The 19,928-nt window shown below is 44.5% G+C and overlaps 1 protein-coding gene across 3 annotated transcripts in view; it reads left to right on the top strand.

Moving 5' to 3' along the window:
* MYO1E (myosin IE) overlaps positions 1-19,928 on the top strand; it is a 205,307-nt gene that overhangs the window by 147,985 nt on the left and 37,394 nt on the right. For all 3 annotated transcript variants that reach the window (XM_067748563.1, XM_067748572.1, XM_067748554.1), the window contains 5 exons: positions 519-604; positions 2,764-2,845; positions 8,300-8,406; positions 13,615-13,713; positions 19,422-19,566. In XM_067748563.1, the coding sequence (XP_067604664.1) occupies positions 519-604; positions 2,764-2,845; positions 8,300-8,406; positions 13,615-13,713; positions 19,422-19,566 (519 nt within the window). The remainder of the gene's footprint in view (positions 1-518; positions 605-2,763; positions 2,846-8,299; positions 8,407-13,614; positions 13,714-19,421; positions 19,567-19,928) is intronic.

Below are 19,928 nucleotides of genomic sequence, written 5' to 3'. Positions count from 1 at the left end.
TTGGTCTCACCCTTCATCCCAATAAGTCTCTTATTAACTAAGGAGGGTCCTTGAGCATGAGACTTCAACTAAACTGATCTAACTCTGACACCATTTGTAGGAGAGATCGAAAAGCCTCAGATGACATGGCCCACTGCAGTGCGTTAGTGAGCACAGAGAGTTTTATTTTACTCCATCTTACCTAAAATTTAGAGGAAGAATTAAGTGTATTATTTACATATGCCTATAGATCCATCGAAGAAGGGCTGTGTAATCATGAGAGCTGGGGTCCTGGTCACGTACTATTTGGATCGTGTAAGCAGCCAGAGACCATCCGTCAGCATCTCCAGGCCATCGCCAGCTGAAGTCATCTAACAAGTTAAAACATGCACAGCCTTAATGTGACAGATCGGGATGAAAGCCCAATTGTTATATCTGGAAATACACACACTCTCTGGAGGACAGCCATGCCAGCTTGGATGTTTTATTCAATGAAATACTTAAAGGGTAAAATTCGATATCTTTCCATTCTTGGCCAGGTATCCTATGACATGGATGGCTTTTGTGAGCGGAACCGTGATGTGCTGTTTATGGATCTGATCGAGCTTATGCAGAGCAGTGAGCTGTAAGTGTGTTTGCCTTATCCGACACAGGATAGAGGTTTGATCGGATTTTCAATATTAGAACAAACGTGTGACATTCGAATGGTCGGCGTTACGTTTCCTTGTGCTGTTGGGTCTGGGTTATCATTAGACAATTCAGCTTCTCAAAACAGCTTTTTCCCCCCCGGTCTTAGTCTCTCCCTTGTACCCCTGATACTTCCCACCCCACATGCTAAGTGCTATCTGCATGCCCTTCAGGGCCCCCAGTTTCATCATTTTCAATGGTTTTATCAGGGAGAAGTGCCCATTCTGGAGTTGGGTTGGGATGGCTGTGCCTGACAGTCTAAGAGTGAGACAGTCTGGCTCTGTGACACTTTGCCCTCGGGACATCATCCCAAGAATTCTCCCTCTGTTTTTGAAAATGCTAATAGCTTAGCTAAACCGAAGTTAACCTGAATTGCTGAAGCCCTTGGGAAATGGCTCAAGAACTCAGGGAGGGGCACTCAGAGATCCATTTTAACCCCCAAGACCCTGAGTAAGCTAAAAGCGCAGAGCAGTGGGGGCATCCGCCTTGCAAGCTGCTGGAGCTCCCAGGGCCAGCTTTGCCATGTCCTTTCCTTGCCTCTTCCGTGCAAAGGTCCCCCGTGGTCCTGGGTAGTGATGTGAGATGTCATTTACATGATCAGGCCTGTCCATGCCTGGCAAGTACAATATTGCACAGTCTTCCAGATTTTACAAGTTTTAGAGCTGTCTCCAAGTAATAGTTGCCATTTTAGTCTCTGTTACTTCAACTATCATAATATCAAGGTTAACTTCTTTGATCAACAGCTGCAAGCCTGATAATTGTCTAGAAAAGGCCTGACTTCAATGAAAGCAAAACTGAGTTTCCTTTTTGGTCCGTGGTTCGAAGTTCTGCTCCGTTTAACCCTCTTCCCCTCCCTCCAGCCTCCCCTCCTCCCTGGCCCTCATCTCCCCAGGCCTGCACTTCCGTGGCACTCACACCCCTCACTTCGGAGATTCTTCTCTCAAAACGTAAAATCTATTTGCTCTTAAAAAGTCAGGTAAGCCACAAGTCGTGGCTTTTGGAGTTTATGAAAATCAGGTGCGGGCATGCTTTCAGAGGTTTTTTTCTTTTTAATTATTAAAATTACTGCAAAATTCAAGAGCTATTGATACTTCCATGTAAAACTCCTGTCATGTAGACATGGTCTGTTGTTTGGTAAACACATGTGCTGTAAAAAATCTATAATTGTGTCTGGTGAGGTTATGAAAGTAGAATGCTGTGGAGACTTCCTAGAAAATCCGTGATGCCCAATAAGTCTTTTAGGGGGAATTTCCTTTGAGTGGCAGATTCCTAATTTACATGGATCACATCATTCATTCAATCCGCAAATATTTATTGAGCACCTACTGTGTACTAGGCTCTGTTCCAGACACCAGGGACACTAAGGTGACTAAGACATTGTCCCTGCCCTGTGCCTTTTGAGGCAGGCCTGTCGACAGATGTAGCTCAGTTACAACTACTAATGAAGTTGCATATTCAGCAGGCGAAGCATTAGTGGATTAGCTGCACTTAAAATTGCTCATACTCAAAACACGTTTTGTCTAGGTTTTTTGCTTGAGGGAGGGGAGGGTGGATACAGTGCCCTATTGACATCTTGTGGGCAGAGGCCACTGATGCTATGAAACATCCTAGAGTGTGTAAAGCAGCCCCAGGCCCCAGCACAGAATTATCCAATCCCAAATATCAGTAGCACCGAGACTGAGAAACCCTGCTTTGCAGCAAAGCAGAATCTGCATTGGATCTGGACAATTCATAGAAATCCCTGCATTCTGGTCTATCTTACTTAACTCAAAACCCACACTGACCCCCCTCTGTTGTGTCCTGTTGCCAAGGTGTATCTCAGTTCTAGTGGGTGGGGAAATTTGAAAGGCAGAGTTTAAAATTTTAGTTTTCAGGTCTAGACTCCAAGATGCTTCCGTCTTAGAATTCTCTCTCTACGTTTCTTGTGTCCATTGCTTTTTTTCTCCCGGGTCACAACTTGATGGCTTGAGTCAGATGCCCATTCTGTATCCAAGGTTCTGTGCTTCTGGACGACGCTCTCCATTCTCTATGGAAGCAGGCTTTCCAGCCCCCAAGGTACTTACTGATTGCTAATCCATCCTCTTTCTCCTTTTCCAGACCTTTTATAAAGTCTTTATTTCCGGAAAATCTGCAGGCTGACAAGAAAGGACGCCCAACTACTGCTGGAAGCAAAATAAAGGTTTGTTCTATTTTAATAGGGAAATTGATGGATGCCTATTAAGAGGTAGGGTTTTCTAGGCGTCAGGAACTACACCCCTGGGCCGGGATGCGGTCAGGGAGATGTAACAGATTCGTTACAGAAGATGGCCAGAAGTAACGTTGCTGCTTGAGAAAGGGTTCCAGGACGCAGGTGAATTGGACTTGGCTGTACTGAAACCCCAAATGGATATTAAGTACCTCACAGCTTAATAGTCAGCAGATGATAATCAGTTACTTTCTAAGAGGAAGTGGCTTTATACTGAATCTAGGAGAATTCACATTAAACTGTCAGAGAGATTTTATGATCAAGAGCCACATTTTGGATTTTGATGATGCTTTTCCAGACCAGACCCCAGAACTTGCCAATTATGGAACTTTACGAACCTGAAATTCTACTGGGTCTTATATGGGGAATTCATGCACCTTCCGCCCTGGGTCTTGTGGGCCCTCCTTTCTGTGAATTACAGGCATCTGGGCTTCACAGTGTCTCAAAGTCAGAGGAATTCTTAGTGTTTCTTGAGAGCCTCTCATGGAGAGTGCATTGAATTATCGGAGGCACTGTGTGGTGAAATCGGTTGTCCCTGATTACTCTCTGAATTTAGAGGTTGTGTCAAACACACTCCATCATGTAATTTTTTGAAAAACAGTCGCTAAACGTTTTCTTATTTAATTATACCAGTTAAAAACAGTTTCTTATTTTATATTTTTATTATATTTTTTTAATTTTTATTTTATATTATAGTTGATTTATAATGTTGAGTTTGTTTCAGGTGTACAGCAAAGTGATTCAGTTATACATATACACATATCCATTCTTTTTCAGTTTCTTTTCCTGTGTAGGTTATTACAGAGTACTGAGTAGAGTTCCCTGTGCTATACAGTAGGTCCTTGTTGATTATCTATTTTATATATAGTAGAGTGTATATTAAATACAGTTTTTTAAAGAATCATACCAATTAAATACCACCCTGTCTTTATAATCAATGGAATCATTGAGTGATTAAGAGTAGGTAGGGCTCTGGGGCTTGTCACCTGTGTTCAAATCCCTCACCATGTGATCGCCAGCAAGTTACCTAAACTCTCAGTGCCTCTTTTGCCTTAGAGATTTCAGTACCTATCTCAGGGGGGTACTGTGGTGATTAATTTCCATCGTCCCTCTAAGGCACACACTGCCTGAAACATAATAAGCCCAAACCGTGTATGCTTTCCTGTTCCATACTACTCCATCTGTCCCCTCCCTCTCTGCCACGCTTCTTCATCTCTGCCTAATTCTCAGTGGACACTTGATGTGCTTGTTCTGACTGTCCATCCCCCTGTGTGGCTCTGTGTGTCCAGATCCTACATGTCCTTCTCACAGTGCCCTCCGATAACCCCGGCCCCGTGAACACCACAGTTGCTGCTGCCTGTTTTGTTCACGAGCGTTTTCTTCTCCGAGTGCTGCACCTATGGAAGCCTGTCTTCCCAGCCTCTGAGGGCATAAGCCCTGCGTGAAATAAAGGGAACATCACAGCCACGAGACGCTTCCATCCGGAGGAGCTTCAGGTTTTGTGCAGGAAGTCAGGCGCACGCTAGAGGGTAGGGTTTTGAGTTGGAGGGTAGAGTCCTCTGGGGTTAAGGACAGTCATGTTCAAGGAACTTGAGACCTACAGTAGTCCTGGGACAGTGTCTGGATTGAGTTCACTGGGGCAGAGAGTTGACGACAGGGAGGAGATGCGGTTCTCACGAGGCCCCAGATAATTGACATCTGCACGGAGCTCTGACTCAAGCTTTAACTTCTAGGTCCTGGATCAGGATTAGCTCCAGGCTGGAAAATCTAGTCACAAGACTGTCACATTCAGATCCAAGGGGCCCAGATCCTCAAGGCTGCAGTGACTCACGTTCAAGTGGTCTGGATTCTCAGTCCAACTTATTCCCTATAAAAAGCAGGGTGGTGTTAGGAGCATTTTTCTCCTCCTTGGAAGACTTGACCCCTTCATATTCTCGTCTAGTATTATGCTCAAAATAGCCACCTTCCGGGTGTACTCAAAATGTTCAGGACTGCTGTGGTCTGGGGAGGTCAGCCTGAAGTCAGCCAGCTCATCTAGGGAGACCGTACTGCGCATATTCTCACCAGTGGTATCCTCTTGGTGAGCTGTGTGACCTCTGCCTGTCTGACACTCTGCCTCCATGTAGGAATGAGATTCTCCCTGTTTTATGTCTCCCGAGTCACCTCTTAGAGATGTATAGCCGTGGCCCAATCTCTTACACCTTTCATGTCTACAATGTTTTGCAGATGCTAAGTATCATCTTTTTCTTTTTTAATTTTTATTGAAGTATGGTTGACTTACAATGTGTTTCAGGTGTCCAACAAAATGATTCAGTTATACATATATATGTATGTATTCTTTTTTAAGTTCTTTTCCATTATAGGTGATTACAAGATATTGAGTATAGTTTCCTGTGCTATACAGTAGGACCTTGTTGGTTATTTTATATATAGTAACTAAGTGTCATCTTAATGATATCCCTGAGGTTAAACGTTTAAAGGGATCCTGAGTTCCTTGGAAGAAAAATTAAATTTATGTTCAAGGTAGTTTTAGTGTTGGGAATCTTATTGTATTCTAATTCCTTAAAATTTAAAACTGTTCTGTAGGATTTAATTAATAGAATATTTGCTTGGTGAGAACTCCCACTATCTTTGTTTTTAAATAAGAGTATTCTTTCCTTAATAACATGTCATTTTTGAGGCTTTCCTAAATTCTACATTGTTGTGGCTAAAAGGGACCGGTTTTGAAATTAGAGCCAACGATGGAGGGAATGGAGCTCAGAGCTGGCAGAGTGGACTGGGCTACAGCTGTATCTAAGTGAGACTGGGCCTCTAAGGGAGCGGATATGATGAGAGACGCGAGTGCCGTGAGGTAACTGGACTCGTAGACATTTAACATCTATTCCAGCCTTCAGATTAAATTAGACGTCTTCTAGTTCAACCTACTTAGTTTACAGATGGGGAAACTGGGGCCCAAAGAAATTTAGTGATTTGCAACATAGCTCGCAAAGAGCAGAGCCAGGATCCCAATTCAGGCTTGCTAACAATCTATGTGGAGGGTAGAATGGGGAGCTGTCACCCTAAGCCTTTCTCACTGTCCTGTCTGCACTTTTGTTTTGTTTTTTGCGGTACACGGGCCTCTCACTGTTGTGGCCTCTCCCGTTGCGGAGCACAGGCTCCGGACGCACAGGCTCAGCGGCCATGGCTCACGGGCCCAGCCGCTCCGCGGCATGTGGGATCTTCCCGGACCGGGGCACGAGCCCGTGTCCCCTGCATCAGCAGGCGGACTCTCAACCACTGCGCCACCAGGGAAGCCCCTGTCTGCATATTTTAATGCCTGCTTCTGTAGGCAAGTAGACAAGCCTCTGTAGGCAAGCCTCTGCCCTTGCAGGGCAAGTGCCTTTGGTAGCTTTCTGTTCTAACTCATGGCCTCTTCTTGTCTGGAGCCAGAGTAAATCCAACCTGCTGCTTCCCAACCACTTCAGGGGGCATTTAAAGTTGACCCATAGCTAAATACAGGATAATTTTGAGATATATTCCTGTTTGCTCAAAATGATTATTCCAAAACCTAAAGGCTTCTCTCTAATCCTAACTCACCCAGTTAATTCCTTTTGTTATCACACTAAATTATCCCATATCTTCCTTAAGGAGGAGGATGGCATTGTGGTTAAGAAAAAAACTTGGTAGCTCACAGACTTGGGTTCTAGCCTTAACTTCTGCTTACTAGTTATATCATCTTGAGTAATACTTTATTTGTTTAAGGCCCCGTTTTCTCATCTAAAAAATGGGAATGATAATTGTAAGAAGCTACTTCTTAAAATTCTGAGGCATAAATAAGAAAATCCATGTGTCTAGCCCATGAAGCATATTCAGTACTTGTTAGCCGTTACTATCTTGAGCTATTGAATAGCTCAATAGAAAGAAGTATGTCAAGTGTCGTATAAACTTAAGTCGAACTTGCCCCCTGTGTTTTCTTATGCTAAGTTGAAAAGGTATGCTCCTAAATGCTTAGGACTAAAGAGTCTGCTAAGTTATACGTAAAAATTAAAAATAAAAATTAAGAGTTTGGGAACTTAAAAAATAAAGCTTTATTATAACCAGTCCCTCCCCAGCTTCATCTTACGTGTTGCAAAGATCATTAAATTTTTTCTCAAGTACAATCTCTCTCTCATCAACAAGGAAGACGAGAGTCAATTTACATTTTTATCGTAGAGCTTTGCTTTGATCATACAACCTCGGCAGCTTTGCCCTGACTTCCAAGCATTGCAAAGAATGCCATATTCTGCACATCTAAACAGAGAACTTTTGCTTTGAATATACCCAAGAGTTTTTCTCAAGGGTTTCAGATTTCCCAAACCCATGAAAACAGAAAAGTCCTAATTGAGAGAGGGTTGACTACTGCAGGCAGATCCCTTCTGCTGACTTTGTAATGGTTTTCTGGCTTTGGAGATCCCTTTCCTCTATTTTCTTTTAGAGGTTTTCTCTCTTTGTGCTGATTTGCTTAGAATGAGAGGTTGCATGTGTGCCCCATGATTGGATCCATAGGGTATGCTCAGCTGTGTGGTGCTGGGAGTGCTGATGTGGGCTCTGCTCCTGTTTCTTCAAACAACATTTGTGGCACTCATGATTTGAAATACCTCATAAGCAAGTTCAGCTTTATTTATGTGGCTTTTTCTTCTTGAACCCAGTTCCATCGTGGGTACCCGATGCACAGGTAGTAAGAGCTGATTTTACATTGAATATTTTAGTTCGTGAAAGAGTAAGTTTCCTGCCACACTGAAAGGGCTGTGAGTCAGCAGGTTTGGAAAAGGACATGCTGAGGAAGAAGGTGAATGAAATGGCCTATAAAAGATTTATGAATTCTGAGATTTTTATGTATCTCCCACTTTTTAATTGTGAATTTCCATCATGTTAATAAGGTGATTCTTCATTGGTTAGATTGCCTGAAAAGAGTGCAGGGGATTTTGATGATCTATCCTTGCAAATACGTTTGTGCACCTCCCTTCCCCTCAGAGTTTATGAGAAAAATGTATTTGCAAAGGCCGTCAGTCAATATAAAATTAACTAAATTTGTTAACAGTTGGCATGCTTCCCTGTTTCTCCTAAAAAGAATTATATGGGAGGATTTACTGGGTTTGGGGGTGGGGTTTTTTGTCTTATTTTATTAACTATACTAAAAATACCTCATCGTTTTCAAAAATCTAATTTCAAACCCACTTGAGAGTGTTCAAATCACCATAACAGTGAGTAGAGCTTTAAGAAAGTGTAGTAGGCCCGAGTTAAGCCTAATGAACAAACTGTCATGAGGATGAATTTCTAGCTGTACATCTGCACACAGGTCTCCTTTGAAAGTTGGTCTGCTTTAGGGCAAGTTCCATGTTTCTAAATGGTGTCACTCTTCCTTTCTAGAAACAAGCCAATGACCTTGTGAGCACCCTGATGAAATGTACACCTCACTACATTCGCTGCATCAAACCCAATGAAACCAAGAAGCCCAAGGACTGGGAGGAAAGCAGGTATGGTGAAGACACGGACAGGAGGTCAAGGCCAACCTGCATGGTCCCACCCCGTTTTCCCCTCTGCTCAAGCTGGGCCCTCCTATGCCCGAGGCAGGAGCAGTTTGCCTTCCAATGTGTTCTGTGTCTTAACTTTTTCAGGAAGAAGCCTATGTAGATATATTTTTCCCCTCCTTGTTTTTTCCTGAAATGTTAGCAGTGCCCTTCAGTTCAGAATTAGCGATTTATGTTGATCTTGGCTAGTCTGGGGACAGATGGGAAAAAGAAAGCAAACCTTAATACAGCAGAGTCAGGATGGTTTTCAAATTAGTTTGAGGCTCTGTGTAGACATTTTTAATGCACTCAGCTCATCAGCACACGCAGGATGTGGCCTGGAATGCTTAGCTCAGGGTTGAAGTGAAGTTCCAAAGAGCTGGTTAAAAACAATCTGTCGGGGGCTTCCCTGGTGGCGCAGTGGTTGAGAGTCCACCTGCTGGTGCAGGGGACACGGGTTCGTGCCCCGGTCCGGGAAGATCCCACATGCCACGGAGTGGCTGGGCCCGTGAGCCATGGCCGCTGAGCCTGCGCGTCTGGAGCCTGTGCTCCGCAACGGGAGAGGCCACAACAGTGAGAGGCCCGCGTACCCCAAAAAAAAACAAAAAACATAAAACAATCTGTCGGGGCTTCCCTGGTGGCACAGTGGTTAAGAATCCACCTGCCAATGCAGGGGACATGGGTTCGAGCCCTGGCCCGGGAAGATCCCACATGTCGTGGAGCAAATAAGCATGTGTTCCACAGCTACTGAAGTCTGTGCTCTAGAGCCCATGCTCCACAACAAGAGAAGCCACCGCAGTGAGAAGCCCACGCACCGCAACGAAGAGTAGCCCCCGCTCGCCGCAGCTAGAGAAAGCCCTCGCTCAGCAGTGAAGACCCAACGCAGCCAAAAATAAATAAATAAATAAATGAAATTTATTTAAAAAAAAAGCAATCTGTCATTTAGTTGCTCGTTTGGGCAGAGGGGCTATGGGCTCTGTACTCCCCCGAGGACAGTGTTGATGAGCAGCGTGAGTCTCTAGGAGGGAACCAGCCAAAGGGAGATGTGCAGCATGTAAGCATGCAGTGAGCCCTCTCCTCCCTGACTTCTGAGCAATCCCTGTTCCTCCTATACCTGGCATTTAGCACTGTGGCCTCTGCCGGATGCAGTGGGGCTGTTGAGGAGGAAAGTGTTAAGATGATGACTGGAGAATATACTTTTTGTATCCAGCTGGGAAAATTCCTACTGTCCATAGGAATATGGGAAGCAGGGCTGGAGAGAGACCCTGTGGGTGACTTGGACTAGAGAGAGAAGTCCTGCCACTGTCACCAGATGACATGGATGCGAACATACTGGAATTACGATCTTTTTTCTTTTCTCTCTTGGAAAAAAAATAGATAGACTTCTCGGTATCAGGTGACTCAGTCAGGGTTAAGCTCCAATGGGAAGACCAAGATTAAAATTCCTAGCTCCTGTGGGCTTCCCTGGTGGCACAGTGGTTAAGAATCCACAATCCAATGCAGGTGACACGGGTTCGAGCCCTGGTCCATGAAGATCCTGGTCCATGAAGTTGTGGAGCAACTAAGCCCGTGCACCGCAACTACTGAGCCTGTGCTCTAGAGCCCGCAAGACACAACTAATGAGCCCACGTGCCACAACTACTGAAGCCAGTGTGCCTAGAGCCGTGCTCAGCAACAAGAGAAGCCCGCGCACCGCAACAAAGAGTAGTCCCCGCTCGCTGCAACTAGAGAAAACCCGCGTGCAGCAATGAAGACCCAACACAGCCAAAAATAAATGACTAGAAAAATAAATAAATTTGTTTTTTAAAAAAATTCCTAACTGCCCATTACCTCTTCTGAGAGACATGGATGGGTCCACTTCCCATTCTACCAGCCAGATCCTTTCTAACCCACCACAGGCAGACAATGCTTGATCCTTTACGGGGAGGAAAAGACAAACAGGAAGGAAAGTGCCCAAGCTCAAGCATTTGCTGTCTGCACGTCCTTCTTTGCATCTTCACACTTTATGGTGCAGCCTGAGTCTTTTGTTCTCATGTTAAGGTGCTGTTGGGATGCAGCAGCCTTCCATTTGGTCATTCCACAATGTTCTGACTAGTCTCATCAGTAGATGTGTGTTTCTAAGGCATCTTGTCTATTGAATTGCTCAAATGTTTCAATTTAAGGGAGTCTGAGATTCCTCTTACAATATTATCCATTGATGATGTTCAGGCTCTGATAAGAAGCCCACTTCTAAGTCACCAGTTCACATTGGGATGCCTCTTGCCATTAGCAAGCTCTCCAGTCCTTCTCTAAATCGGTTTTACTGTCATCTCTAATCGGCCATAAGAATCATTCTTGGGACTTTCCCGTGTGACAGCTTTTCTCCTAGTTCAAGGCAGTCACCGTGTTTCCCTGGGATCTTCTCTTCGGCAGGCTCATCGCTCAGCTCCTCCAGCCATTCCCTCTGAAGGAGCTGGATGTGGAATCCGACACTTCCCCTTCGTGGTCATTCCCCTGGATGTGCTTAAATTGCCCTCTGCTTTTTTGAACTGTGTCACTCACTTTCTCTTTTGATATCAGGAGGATAACAGATAGAAAATGTCTGGGGCTTCTTACCTTACAACACTAGTTCTCAAACTTGAATGTCAGAGTATCCCCTGGAAGGCTTATCACTGGGTCCCATTCCCAGAGTTCCTGAGTCAGTGTCTGGGCCTCCAAGTGATGCTGGTGATGATGGTCTGGGCCCCATAGTTGGAGAACAGCTGATCTAGAGCAAAGGGCTAGACTAGGATTTGGAAGAACTGTATCCTGATGCTGGCCTATCACTAACTAGTTTGAGTGAAACGCTTAATCTCCTGAGTCCTCAGTTCCTTCCTCTTTAAATCAGAGGGTCAATCCAGAGTGGGACTCCTTCAGTCTGAAGAATGAACTCTCCCACATCTGTTCCCCCCGTCTGTTATGCTGCCTCCGGCTGTCTCTACGTCACTCCTACACTCACCCCCTCACACGCCACACTCACATCTCGTGCATGGTGACTCTGGACTCTTTTTCGTTTTACACACAGAGTGTAAGGGTGGTGTCACAGGCAACGTCAGAAATAAATTACGAGGGCTTCCCTGGTGGCACAGTGGTTAAGAATCCGCCTGCTAATGGAGGGGACACGGGTTCGAGCCCTGGTCCGGGAAGATCCCACATGCCGCGGAGCAACTAAGCCCGTGTGCCACAACTACTGAGCCTGCACGCCTAGAGCCCATGCTCCACAACAAGAGAAGCCACCGCAATGAGAAGCCCGTGCACCACAATGAAGAGTAGCCCCTGCTCGCTGCAACTAGAGAAAGCCCGCGTGCAACGAAGACCCAGTGCAGCCAAAAATAAATAAATAAATTTATTTAAAAAAATAATAATAAATTACGAGAGCCTAGGAAGCAGAGGTATTGCTAAGGGGCGCTTTAGCCCACCCTTCCCCCTACTTCAGACTTTTTCCCGCTTCCCTTCCCCCTACTTCAAACTCTCTCCAGCTTCCCTTCCCAGCAAACATAATCGTGAACGAAAACATCTCGCTTGCCCTCCAAATGCAAAACCTCCCTGGCACAGTCTCCCCTGCTCCACGTGTCCAGCTCTGTTGATTGTCACTCTAATGTGGAAATCTTGCAGTAGCTACTGGTTGGAAGTTCCTCAGCCCTGATGCTACCTTCTCATAAAATCCAAACTGATTCACTGGAGTATCAGAAGCTGGAGAAATGAAGAAAGTGCTACATTTTATTCAGTAAATTTTCATAGAATTTCCCCCAGGGTGTTTTCCCTTTTTTTTTTTTTTTTTAATTACACCCCTTATTTGAATTGCAGTGAAGAACTTCCTAATATACACTCATGTAAACTGGTTTTACAAAGTCTAAGGTATTCCTTGGTCAAGTGTTGATTTGTATTTCTAGTAGGATGGCTTCCTGGGATCTGCCCCCTCATCTCGGTTCAGGTTTACTGTGTGACAGATGGTCTCACTTCATCCGTGAGTGTGGAATGTTGGGGTCCATGAAAGGGCAGTGTGCTTCGTTGTCAGGGATCACAGGGTCAATTGAAGTTCTTGGTGGACAGGGTTACTCATTCCACAAGTTTATGGCGTGTAGTTTATTCTTCTTTTCCTGTTGAAAATGTGTCTTTGTTTGGCTTTGGCAAAGTTGCCTGCCCTGGATTCTAAATAACTGTCCTAGTAGAGTTCTCAGGCCATGACCTTCTGAGGACAGGCTTGAAAGAGGGCTCCTTCTGAGGGAAGGAGATGGTATACCCAGGGGAACAGCGGGCATTGCCAGCCTGGTTGATGTTTACTGAGGAGTAGACAGCACTCCAAGAATATGCAAAAAGCAGGACATTTATTTATTGTTTGTTTATTTTTGGCTGCGTTGGGTCTTCGTTGCTGCGCACAGGCTTTCTCTAGTTGCAGTGAGTGGGAGCTACTCTTCGTTGCGGTGTGTGGGCCTCTCACTGTGGTGGCTTCTCTTGTTGCGGAGCACGGTCTCTAGGCACGAGGGCTTCAGTAATTGTGGCACACGGGCTTAGTTGCTCCGCAGCATGTGGGATCCTCCCGGACCAGGGCTCGAACCCGTGTCCCCTGCACTGGCAGGCGGATTCTTAACCACTGCACCACGAGGGGGGTCCCAAGCATGACATTTTAAACATAACAGAATATGTTGAACTAGTTGTTTTGTTGACAAAAATTTGTATAAGAAGGTTTCCTAGTCATGGAAGTTATAATGAATGAAACAAGGTTTTCACATGAGGCACATTGTTTTCCATGTGATTCACGGGAAAGGAATCAATGGGTGATGCATTCCCTGCCTCAAAGCTTGGGGTGAAGCCAGTATTTGTGAAAAATACTTAAAATGAGCAGATATCTCTAACTGGCAACCTCATGTATATTTTCCTTAGTAGAGAAAAGGCTGGTGGTGAGTTTGGGATTTGGAGGATGGGAGAAAGGAAAATTATTTTCTTGAATCAGATTTCTACCCTTTCAGTTAACCAGATATGTATTAATATTACATACCCTGAGGGCCAGCTCAGACTCTGAACACTATAAATTATAATCTTTTTTTAATATGCTTCCCTGCAGTGTGGAATTGGGAGTTTGGGGGGAACGGTGGGTGGGAGAACAGAATGAAAAGATTATCCAGTAATGTCCTGGCTCCATTCTCTCCTTTACAGGGTAAAGCATCAAGTAGAGTATCTGGGCCTAAAAGAGAACATTCGAGTGAGGAGAGCTGGCTATGCCTATCGGCGCGTCTTCCAGAAATTCCTACAGAGGTAATGAACGGGTGACTCTGGACTCTTTTTTTGTTTTAAACAAGTTTATTGAGATGTAATTCACATGTCATACAATTCACCCATTTAAAGTATACAATTCATTGGCTTTTAATATATTTACAGAGTTGTGTATCCATCACCACAATTAATTTCAGAACATTTTCAAAAAGACAAATCTCCCTTCCCGAGTCATCAGCCCCCTCTTCGGCCCTCACCCCTGGCCCTAAGCAGACACTTCCTTCTCTGCCTATTCTGAGCATGACTTATAAATGGAATCATGTAATATGTGTCTTTTGTTTCTGGCTTTTACTTCACGTAATGTTTTCAAGGATCATCCTGTAGCATGTACCTGCACTTCATTCCTCCTCATTGCCAAATAATTTTCCCTTGCGCCAATGTTCCAATATACCACATTCTTCTTAATTCATCCATCAGCTGATGGACATCACCTTTTGGCTGTCTTGAATGACGAATAATGCTGCTACCAGTGTTCACGTACATGTTTTTAGGTGGACATTTGTTTTTATTTCTCTTCGGGACATAACTGAAAATGGAATTGCTGGGTCAAATGGTAACTATGCTTAACCTTTTTGACGGACTGCTAGATTGTTTTACAGAGTGGCTGTACCATTTTACATCCCCTTTGGTCATTTTTAAATTATTTGTCTTTTTAGTGTTAAGTTGTAATACAGTTCTTTTTAGCATTATTTATTGTAAGTAAATCAGTAGCCACAAGTATTCTGTCTGTTTAGAGTGACAGATCAGTTCAGAAGTTCATGGTAATTGTGACATGGGGACGGACTGAGATTTAAGTTGACTGAGCAAATTAATAGTATGAAGACAATTTTAGGAAAATATTTACAAGCTTAAAGTATTTAACCTCAGATTTTTTGTACAGTCCAAATACAAAGTTAAACTGATTTTTATATTTCCATTAAAGTGCATTTGGCGGGATCTGTACTAAATTGTTCTTATTTTGCATGGCTTTTAAAAAGGATAAAATGTAGTGTCCTTAAAATATTTAGGATTCGAACTTCTCTAATGACTCTAAATTAGTGAAGTTCCACTGATTTTCTACATCTATTTAATTTCCTTCATGAAAGAAGGAAGCCATATTTAGTATTTTCATCAGAAAATAATTATGTCTTCCTGGTATATGGTACAGGAGCAGGATGTAAGAAATTTTTATTTAATTCAAATTGTATGTAACAAAGAGGCTGCACGATGGAGAAGAGCTTAATTGCTGTCTTTGAAATCCAGTACTTCTGATAAAGTAGCTTTCCCTTTGGGGATGTTGTTTTTTCCGCCATGCGATTGGGATGGCTGACCTGCTGCTCATCAGTGTGAGTCATCACGTGTGGAAGGTCAGAAGAGGCTTAGCAAAAGCGTGGGTCCCTCCATACAATAAAGCTTCACTGATTCTGTCCCCACACATTCAAGATTGCTGATAATTTTGGAGGCTGATTAGACTAGGAATAAAATTCACTGACACAGCTCTCTGAATTAAAGGGCCCACTACACCTCTAGCGTAAGCAGAGCAATAGGAAAAGATGTCTTCAGGAAAGTGAGAAAGTAAATTTGGAACGCTCGCATCCATTTGCCGACAAACAACTGAAATGTTAATTATCGAAGACTCTGCTCTTCTTTAAGCAGATGGGTGACACGAGTTTAGAACAGGATTTCTCAACCTCAGCTATTGATATTTTGGGCCGGATGAGTCCTCATCGTGACAGCCGTCCTGTACCCTGCAGGATGTTTAGCAACCTCCTTGGCCTCTACCTGCTAGATGCCAGTAGTGCCAACCCCCTATCCCACCCCCATCCCCATCTTCCCCGAGTTGTGACACCCAAAACTGTATCCAGACATTGCCTAATGTCCCCCGGGGGGCAAAGCTAGTTGAGAACCATGGCTTAGATAATCATTAAAATTTTTGTAAAACTACGTTTCTTTGAAAATACCCCTTTTTAATTAAGAGGAAAAAAAATTAAATTCAGAAAATAGTGAAAGAAAAGTATTTCCTCCATCTTGCCCTAATTTAGAAAGGCCTGCCCTCAACAAGTCCAAAATGTTTATAGTTTTATCCTCCTTCAGTATTTTTTCTGTACTTAAAAACTATGCGATATTTGCAGATTCTCTCTAATTGGCATTACTATTGAAAACTCATCAGATTTTTTTTTTTGATCTGACCTTGTTTTGTTTGTTTTTGAGAAACCAGTTCTGAAAGACCTCCTTCCTTCCATATTATTTAAAAAGAAACCGACAAACCTGACTTCCTTAAGCATTACTGTGAGCTCTACTGCACTGGGGGGAGCGGGAAGTCCACGCTTTCCTCTCCCGGCAGGAATGTCAGGGTGCCCTGAGCGGGCTGTGTTACTTGTTTGCTGCAGCTCCTTAAATGAGCTGTGAAATGACCTGGTTATAATATATGGACCTCTCTCAAGTGCCAGGCTAGCTGCATGGCTCCACGGGTGGTACTTTCTTCTGTGCCTTACACAGAGTAAGCACTTATTGCATATCTGTTATGCCCTTTGTGTTGAGAGACTTTCACTGAAATGATTTTGTCCTTGGATGCCTCCCGTCTTAGCTCTCCTGCTGTGGGCTTTTCCTTTCAGAAGAGACAAACAGGCAGCCCTGTCTTATAAAAAGGAGGCTCTTTTGATGTTGTCTTATTTCTTTTGATTTGAGAGTACTGTGGGAGGATAATAAAAATGAAGTTTGGAAGGAAAATTTGTTTTTCGATAAAAAGTACACGTTTAGCCTCCCACTCAAAACTGGCTACAAGGCCGTATATCTGTCAATGGGCAAGGAATATTTTTCCAGAGACAGTGCTGTTTTCCATAAGGTGTATGAGTCTGGGGATGTAACAGGATTTGTCCAGAATCTACCAGTCACTGTCTCATCCTGTGATCCCCTGTGAGTAATTAAAACATCTTATACCTTTATTATCTCAGGTATGGAGTGTAGCGAGTGTCCTGCTGGCTGCCAGGATTTTAGTGTCCTTGGGGGTCAGAAACATCCTTAAATCCAAGTGCCGGCAGCTAGAGGTCTGCTGGGCTGCGTTTTGTCTGAGAAGGAACCATTGTATTGGTCATCTGTAAGAAGGCTTACAAGGAGCCTTCCAGGCTAGGGGCAGGAAAGGGAGTTCTAGGCAGAGAGAACAGCCAGTGCAAAGGTCTTGAGATGACATTTTGGTCTTAAACTGAAAGTACTTGATGAAGGGAGTATAAGCTATTATCCTCATCTCTCCAGAATTATCACAGGCATCCTATTAGGCAGTGCACCATTGCCTCGTGCAACCCGTTCCCACCAGTATATCCTGGAGAAAGACGAGTGAACTGGGTGTACTTACATAGTGGGAGAACATTGTACTAGAATTATGCCCTGGTCTCTCCAGTGAAGTACAAAAGGAAGTAAGGAGGATACCATCAAGCTTCCTGAAAGCCAGGGGGACCACCACAAGTGGTCCATTGTCAAAGGGCTCTGGAAATGCCAGGCAATTCCCATGTCTTACCCAGACCCAAACTCTCAGCGGCCTTGTCAGGAAAAGGAAGAAGAAAAAGTCTCTTCAAAACAAGTTCCTTACTATTAAAAAAAGAAAAAAACCCAAAAAAACAACTGAGGGATACAGCATTATTTTAATAGGGGGGAAAATGTGAATTGCAAAGAGCTACCTATTTGAGGTTGCACAATAAGCATACTTTTGGTTTATAATTTTGATTTGATTAGATCAAGCCAGGCAAACTCGTACTCTTAGAAACTTGTCACCTTGGGAGTCTGGTCTTTTCTTTCTCACCCATACCCTGCATGAACTTTCTCCCTCATCCATTTATATTGCCAGTACATTCCTACCTCTTCACCACAGCCCCCCCAATGGCAACCCTGCTATCAGTCATTTTTATGTGACTCAGTTTGTATAACTGACTTCATTATGCCACATGCGAAATGTATTCCTGCTAATGTGTGGCTTCAGCCAGGCATTTTCATTTTTAAGCTTTTTATCGCTAATTAGTGAATAAGAGGATTTGCTTCTCCAGGAAATTTGTGTTATCAGGCAAGATGTGGATATTTCGGAGGACCAGAGAGGGTCCCTAGAATCACCTTAGTCCCAGCCAGCTAGACCTAAGGGTGTGATGAGCACTGACTCTGTCCTCTTAGGGAGCCCTGGACCCTGAAGGCAGAGCCACTCTTCTTGTCACGCCTCCCTTCTCCCTTGGATGCCATAAATCAGTCTAGGAGCTCTTAGTAGCTTCTGGGAACAAAGGAGGATGCTGGCTTCTTCAGAGGCCTGGGGCCCATTCATTGCCTGTGTTCTAGATGTGCCTGCCCATAGGCCACGCCCTCCAATTTTTCACCCACACTCTCCTCTGATTTCCCCTTCTTCCTCCCTCCCTCCCTCCATCCTTCTTTCCCTTCCTTCCACCTCAAGTCTTTGGTACCTTCTGTATTTGACATTTTGTAATGTCCTTCTGTCTCCTCTATTAGATTAGCTTCTTACATAATTATGATGTTTCTAACACAGACATGGGTAGTAGACTGTATCATCTTTAAAGGGAATATTTCCCTGTATACCAATCCATGCCTTGTATGTAGTGCCGTCATGAAAGAAACAGCTTGGGGTTCAAATCCCAGCTGTGACACCTACTAGCTAAGTAGCCTTGAGTGGGTCTCTATTTGCCTGTGTTTCCTGCTTTGCAAAATGGAAAGACCAACTGGATGAGGTTGCTGTAGGAATAAAATGAGATCAAGGATCTAACGCCCCAAGAAGAGCACCTGATGCAGAACGCACCCTATAGCGTTGGAGCCCTTCATGTTAGTTCTTACTGCCGTGTTCCTGGCATGGTGTAAGGTGCCAGATGTGCAGGGTGAGCACCCATTTACGGAGCTCTTGTCCCCATGGGGGTGGCATGAATTAACCAAATAGGTGCAAACATGACTATCGTTATGAATTATGAGACCTGCTCTTAAGGAAAAATATTATTTTCTATGAGAGAGAACAGCAGGGGGACAGTTTTCGCCTGGGTCTACCCCAAAGGCCTCTCTTGAAGTGTCACTGAAGGGGAGCACCCCCTGAGTGGGAGCCAGCCACCTGAGGAGTTTGGAGAACAGCACACCTGGTAGAGGGAACCGCCTGGGTGAAGGCTCTGAGGAGGGAAAGTGTTGAATGTGCATGAAGAAGAGGCCATCCTCCCAGGAACGTGGTGAGCCAGAGGACGGTAGGGAGACGAGATTGGAGAATAGCCAAGGACCAGGTCATCAGGGCCTCCTGACTCGAGATGCGGAGAACTCCAAAGATGAAAGTTGATCCATCGTAATCATAACAGCTGCTTACGGGGACCTTTGTAAAACTCTTCACATTGACTGTTAAGTACTCCTGAGAAATCAGGGGAAATTGGTATCGAGAAAAGACCGTTTGATTTTGCTGGAAAAGTGTCATTGGTGACCTTCAGGAATGCTATTTTTAGACAGTGGTAGAAAGGAAAAGCAGATTTTCTCCAGGGCCTTAGCGTGGAAATGGTCAGATAAGGAAGGAGTTAGGAGGCAGCTCTGAAATGGGCAATCCGGACCCGGTGGATTTTTGCAGTTGTCGAGGTCCATCCCTGAGCCCTGGAAGCGAGGTGAGGGGATGGCCAGGACCCTAGCAGCACCGAGTGCCTTTGCGGGGTGGTGCAGACTGAGCCTGATCTTCCTCTCCCTCATTGTCCTTACAGGTACGCCATTCTGACCAAAGCCACCTGGCCTTCGTGGAGAGGGGACGAGAAACAAGGTGTCCTCCACTTGCTGCAGTCCGTCAACATGGACAGTGACCAGTTCCAGCTCGGGAAGAGCAAAGTGTTCGTCAAAGCCCCCGAGTCTGTGAGTTTCCTCAGGGCCACCCCTCTCCCCGCAGCCCCTGTCGGCCCCCTCCCCGTGGCGTGGCTGGCTTCTTTTCCTCATCCTGCTGTTCATGCCTTAAATGTGGGCTCTTCAGAGAAGGCTTTCCACTGCTCCCAGTCTAAGCATAGGCCATTCTCCACACCCCAGAGCCCTCAGCATGGATACAAAGCTGTTTTCTTTTCTTACTTAAAGTCTCTCTCCCACTCTAGACGTCATCGCCTTAAGGTCAGGGAGTGTTTTGTGTGCTTCTGTGCAGTCAGAGCCTCATGAGGAAAGCGGCTCATAGGAAGAGCCCAGTAGTTCTTTTTAGTGTCCAGTAGTGCCTAAGCTAATAGGTACTT

Source organism: Pseudorca crassidens, chromosome 1, assembly GCF_039906515.1.
Source record: "Pseudorca crassidens isolate mPseCra1 chromosome 1, mPseCra1.hap1, whole genome shotgun sequence".
NCBI lineage: Eukaryota > Metazoa > Chordata > Mammalia > Artiodactyla > Delphinidae > Pseudorca > Pseudorca crassidens.
This window is presented reverse-complemented; position numbering and strand designations above follow the sequence as displayed.